Below are 6,288 nucleotides of genomic sequence, written 5' to 3' on the forward strand. Positions count from 1 at the left end.
ATGTGTCGTCGCTTGCCTCACATGTGCTGTCAGTGCGAGCAGCGCGTGCGCCTACTCAGCCTCAGTAATGATCTGAGCTGCTTGCCTCAGTAGTTTCGACTAGGTCGTATACACCCCTGTGTTGACGTACCACTAATTCAATGCTGTCCCTATCAGCTTATCACATTGTTATGATATTGTTCATCACGTCTTTTAGGACATGATCACCATCATACTCTGCTTATTTGAGCACCGGTACAGCTGCTGCATCATAACACATAATTTAATTGAAATTAAACGAACTTCAACTAATCTATATGTGATAGCGCCGGAGATGCCGCTATTTCACATTCTCTGTTTCACCGGCATTAACTCCGCCCCTGGTGTGACGCGGCATCGTGTAGTTGCCGCGCCTCCTTGACTTTTATATGGTTTCGACTTCGTTCTGCTCCCTGCCAGTGGAAACGGGAGCCAGTTCTGAACAAGTGCCACTCTTGGCTGAGCACCGGTTCCAGCTCCAGCACCAGCCTCAGCGATATGTGTGTGCGTGCTGTAACACTAACGCCAAACCAGACTTCATTTGCCCCAATCAAAAGCATACACTGTCGGAATCTTTCCCTATCCCCTACATAGTGCACTAGGTGCCATTCACCATACAGAAAAATAATAATTCTGTATACAAGTGACCGATTTCAGCTGCAGCTTCAGCATCAGTACTGCCGCACCCTATACGCAGAGTATGCAGTTTGCGTAGGGCACCAACTCCCAAGGGGGGCACCATCTCAGGCCCCGTCCACACGGAGACGCGTTTAGTTGTATATATAAAGATTTTGTATCGTATAGGCGTTTCGTCCAGATGGATCCGGGGTTTTGGGAGCATGAAACCGGGTCCCAGAGTGGATAAATCTGAAAACGACACCTTTGTGTTTTCGTGTTTACAGCCAATCTGTATATTTTGTGAAATGATGATGTCATCCTCGTCTCGACCTGAGTCACACACCGCTACGTCACGTAACAACAACAACAACATGAACAAACTCTGAACAATTGTCTTTTTGTTAACTAACATTAACACAGATTAATAAATGTATGGTTCCATGTTCGTTTGTATACAGCGCGCACAGTCCAAGTCGTCTTCTCCGTTTTTAGTGTATCTCTGTGGCAGAATTATACTGGTATGGCATGTATACTACATCATTTTGTGTTGGTTTCATGGGTTTCTTGTGTGCACAGTTATTTCTTGAGACATGGGAAAAAAAATTATCAGATAGGGAAAGCTCTGGCTTCGTGTGGATATGGCCTCAGTTGCTCAAAAATAACTTTAGTCCTATATTAATATTAAAATTAACATATACATATGCATATGCATATGCATATAAATAAAAATCTAAACATGAACATATATTATATATTATATATATATATATATAATTATAAAAAATGCATTTTACGGTGAACGCAGTAGACAGGCTAAGCAAACGTGACGCGCTGTGCCTGCATCTGCGCCCGCTCGCACCTCATGTTTGCAGCTGAATGCAAATGATCGTAACTGATGGACAACTATGCCCGTGAAAAGACATCAGCAATCCGGCACAAGAAAGGAAAAAGAAAAAAGCCCAAGATGAACCCCGTGCATTACTTTAACGTACAATCATAATCCTGTGAAACTTTTTTGGCTGTTGACATTAATAACATGTTTTAATGTCGGTAGTAATTTAACCACCAACAACGCATCTAATATTCTATCTGACTTTCCATGTTGCCTTACAACAATTAGCCATGGTTTTACTACGAATAAATCCAACAATCATGGTTGGATGGTAACCACAAATTAACCATGGTTTTGTTTGCATTCATATTGGTGGAAATGAGAGACTAATGACTAAAGTTAATGCTTATATCTTCTAAATGTGACTTGTCGTTGTTTTGGAGCACACAAGCTTATAGATAACCTTAAGGCTATACAACATTTTTAACTTCAATTTTGATTTCATTGGGACTTTAATCAGCTACAGCACCTTGAATATGGTCTGTACGCAATGGGATTTAAGCCTGTATTACTAGTAACCATTCATAACACCTCAGCACAGCCTACAGTAAAGCAGTGTAATACAATTAAAAATGCAAGTTTACAGTGTTCTCTCTGTTGTGTTCTTTACTGCGCTTCTCTGGTTCTGCGCGCGCTTTCTCTTGTCCTGTCCTCCAGAAAGCCGCCAACTCGCGTAATTCAAAAATTAACGGTCATTTTGATTGACCGGCTGACTAACATGATAGATTACTTTATTTAATAATTATATATGATATGAATATATGGATATATTATATCCATGTCTTGGCAACGCCGCTGAAATAGTGTTTTAGAAATAAAATAAATAAGGTTTGGTGCAGCCTTCCACACAGCCGCGGGAGCGTCGTTTCTTCTCTTCTTCTCTATCGCTCGTCCTGTAGGAGGCGCTCTGACGATCTTTAGTTCTCCGGTAAAACCACCGAAGAAAGGAAGGAGACCGAGCACTCAGACGGTAAGTGTTACGCTATTAATGTGTTTTAGCTGTTTTATACGTGGATGTCGTTATTTTTCTAACGCTAGTGTAGAAATCTGACAATATCTGAAATATCTGAGGTATGTCCAGCTTTGTGCTGGCTCAATATTGAAACATCTGAAATAAACATATGTGATAATATTCTCATGTATTCTTCAATAACAAGTCAGTTCTGTGTAGTACGTCGCGGGCGATGCGCTGCGCACCATCTCGATCAGGCTCCTGAAGTCCCTCTCCAGTGTCTGCGTCTGCCGCAGCTTGGTGTCGTTAACCCCCGCGTGAAGCGCGACTGCACCGGTGCTCTCTGGAGGGGAGCAAAGTGTTTCCGGGTGGAGATCTTGAAGACCGGATGCGGCGGAGGGGGAGAGGTCGTCGCCCGCGGCCTGGCTTGTGTCTTTCGCTGCGGGTGCACCCAGGGTCCGTGGTGTCCCGGCGCCAGAGTGAAATACATATGGAAAGATCACGTCCTGGGTGCACCGGGCCTTTGCAGAGAAACACACGGAGTAGAGGTGGTGGGAGAGTTAGCAGCGCGCTGTATACTTACCTCGGACGTAGAATACGATAGGGGATATATTCACACGTTATAGAAACGAAAATTATGGTGTATAAAATTGATTTTAAGATAAAAAAAATAGACCGTAAAGAATTAAATTGACGGAGCTCAAACTCAAAACACACGGCAGCAACAAACAGGAAGTCAGAGCTGAATTTGTTGTTCCACTCAAAGTTATAGAAAAAATTATATTTTATGCAAATTTTGTTTCTTTCAGATAAGAATGCTGGTTCATCTTCTGATGGAGAAACTGCCTCTACATCCAAAGAGCAAAGAACAAAGAAGAGTTTCTCCTGTGCCACCTGTGGAAAAACATTCAGCAAACAGTGTAATTTAAAAAGACATGCCAGAAAGAGAAAACACACAGAACAGAATAACTTCACCTGCAAGATATGCAACATCAGCTTTCCTACCTTCAAAGAGAAAACACTTCATTCAAAAGAGCACAGCGTGAAGAAGGAGTTTCACTGCGAACAGTGCGGGAAGGATCTTTTCACCACTCTTTATAGTATGAGAGCTCATATAAAGACACACGAAGAAAAGTCTCTCCAGTGCAACGAATGTAGCAAGTTTTTCCGCAACAAACGAGATCTTTCTGTTCATATGAGAATTCACACGGGTGAAAAACCATACAAGTGCCCTCACTGCGAGAAGAGCTTCACCCAGAGAACTCATCTGAAAACACATCTACTCACGCACAGCAATGAGAGACCGCATCAATGCCCTCACTGCGAGAAGAGCTTCAGCCAGGGATCTTATCTGAAGACACATCTACTCAGGCACAGCAATGAAAATCCCTATCAGTGCAGTGAATGTGGAAAACCTTTTATAAGCTCAGCTTCTCTAAAGTTACACCAAAAAATGCATTCTGATGAAAGACCATATCAGTGTTCACACTGTGAGAAACGTTTCCATCTTTCAACTCACTGTAAAACCCATGAGAGGATTCACACCGGAGAGAAACTGTACCTGTGCTCCGACTGCGGGAAGAGCTTCGCTAGATCATTTGCTTTCAAAATTCATCAGAGAGTTCACACAGGAGAAAGACCGTATCCCTGTAGTGATTGTGGGAAGGGTTTTATTAACGCAAATGACTTAAAAATACACCGGAGGACTCATACGGGAGAAAAACCTTTTAAATGCTCATATTGTGACAAGACTTTCGCTCGAGGATGTGTCAAGAATGTCCATGAGCGACATCATACAGGAGAGAAACCTTACCGCTGCTCCATCTGCGGCGAGAGATTCGCTTTTAAATGGGGTTTTCAGACCCACAAGAAGAAACACGCTGCCCCAGAATCATCATAGCTTCATCATGTAATTATTTCTAGGTTGTCAAAAACACAGTGTTACAGGAATGTTGTTTTATGGTTGTAAAAAGTAAAACCTGTAACAAGAATGTCTCTAGCACAGGGGTGCTCAAACCTGCTCCTGGAGGGCCGCTGTCCTGCAGAGTTTAGCTCCAACTATAATTAAACACACCTGTAGCAGCTCATCAAGAGCTGTCTGGAATCACCACTGTACCCTTGAATAGGGCACTATTTGAGAAGACAGCCATTTGTAATGGCATCCAAAACCACAGTGGACTTTACACAGTGTGCTCAATCAATCCCACAATGCACCACAATAATGAGTGGACAAATGATGTACACCAACAGCTAGCGAATACCCATAATGCACCGTGAGGGTCGAGCCAAATTAATTTCCGTGTCTCACCAGAAGATGGCATCTGCAGCTGAGTCATCCCTCCATTTTCTAAACCACTGGTCCAATGTGGCCACAGTGTAATATCATACAGGCATAAATTCCTTTTAATTGATTATTAAATTATTTTATTAAGGTTTATAAGTGCTAGTGTCTTTGACAGAGTTCAAGATAAATCTTTTAATATTACTACTGGAACTTGCAGTTAAGTTTCAAATGATTAATAAACCCTTCCGGCACACTCAGTGTGTGAATTCACTCATGAATTTTCATTGACTCCTTCAAGTGGACTAATAGTGATTGGTGGTGATTTCAAACAAAGCAAAGGTCTTCAGACTCACTAGAAACTTCAGGTAAGTGTGTTGGCACTAAACTCTGCAGGATGGTGGACCTCCAGGAGCAGGATTGGACACCCCTGCTCTAGAACATTACATACGGTGTAAAAATGAATCCTATGTTTTTACTTTAAATTCACTGTAATGTGCAGATCAATGTCTGATATTGGATTACTATGTGTGTTTATGGGTTTTTAATCACAGTAACAGAATGATGAGTCCTAATTCTTTTAGCCGTTATTAAATACTTCCTGAAACACATGATGACATCTAATGACCTTTATTGGCCTCAGTCACTTTGTTACACAAACTGAAATGATCCAGACATGAATATGCAATATGTCATAATATCAGTTTTTTGGGATTTACAACGACATTTACTTACAGGTGTGAATCTTGGACATGTTTTAATGTCGGTAATAATTTAACCACCAACAACGCATCTAATATTCTTGTTCTTGTTTGTTCTTGTTTATTTATTTATATAGCACCATTTAAAACACAACCGAGGTTGAACCAAAGTGCTTTACATAAAAAGTACAAGAATGAAAACAAACATCGACAACATAAAACACCACATCGGCATATAAAATACCACCTCAATCATTGTATGCTACGAACATTAGATGTGCTTTCAACAGTTTCTTAAAAATTGACAGTGATTTGGCAGACACACAAACTGAAATGATCCAGACATGAATATGCAATATGTCATAATATCAGTTTTTTGGGATTTACAACGACATTTACTTACAGGTGTGAATCTTGGACATGTTTTAATGTCGGTAATAATTTAACCACCAACAACGCATCTAATATTCTTGTTCTTGTTTGTTCTTGTTTATTTATTTATATAGCACCATTTAAAACACAACCGAGGTTGAACCAAAGTGCTTTACATAAAAAGTACAAGAATGGAAACAAACATCGACAACATAAAACACCACATCGACATATAAAACACCACATCAATCATTGTATGCTACCAACATTAGATGTGCTTTCAACAGTTTCTTAAAAACTGACAGTGATTTGGCAGACCTGATCAGCAGGGGCAACTCATTCCAAAGTCTCGGCCCTATCACAGCGAAGGCCCGATCGCCTTTATATAGGCCAGGGCTGTCCAAACTCGGTCCTGGAGGGCCGGTGTCCTGCAGAGTTTAGCTCCAACTTGCCT

The 6,288-nt window shown here is 41.2% G+C and overlaps 1 protein-coding gene across 1 annotated transcript in view; it reads left to right on the forward strand.

Annotated features, from left to right (window-relative positions):
* Positions 1-6,288, forward strand: part of LOC107668668 (zinc finger protein 836-like) — a 66,519-nt gene that overhangs the window by 50,719 nt on the left and 9,512 nt on the right. Inside the window, exon 5 of the mRNA XM_016460626.1 lies at positions 3,290-4,379. Within this exon, the coding sequence (XP_016316112.1) occupies positions 3,290-4,379 (1,090 nt within the window). The remainder of the gene's footprint in view (positions 1-3,289; positions 4,380-6,288) is intronic.

Source organism: Sinocyclocheilus anshuiensis, unplaced genomic scaffold (assembly GCF_001515605.1).
Source record: "Sinocyclocheilus anshuiensis isolate Anshui unplaced genomic scaffold, SAMN03320099.WGS_v1.1 scaffold156, whole genome shotgun sequence".
Taxonomy (NCBI): domain Eukaryota; kingdom Metazoa; phylum Chordata; class Actinopteri; order Cypriniformes; family Cyprinidae; genus Sinocyclocheilus; species Sinocyclocheilus anshuiensis.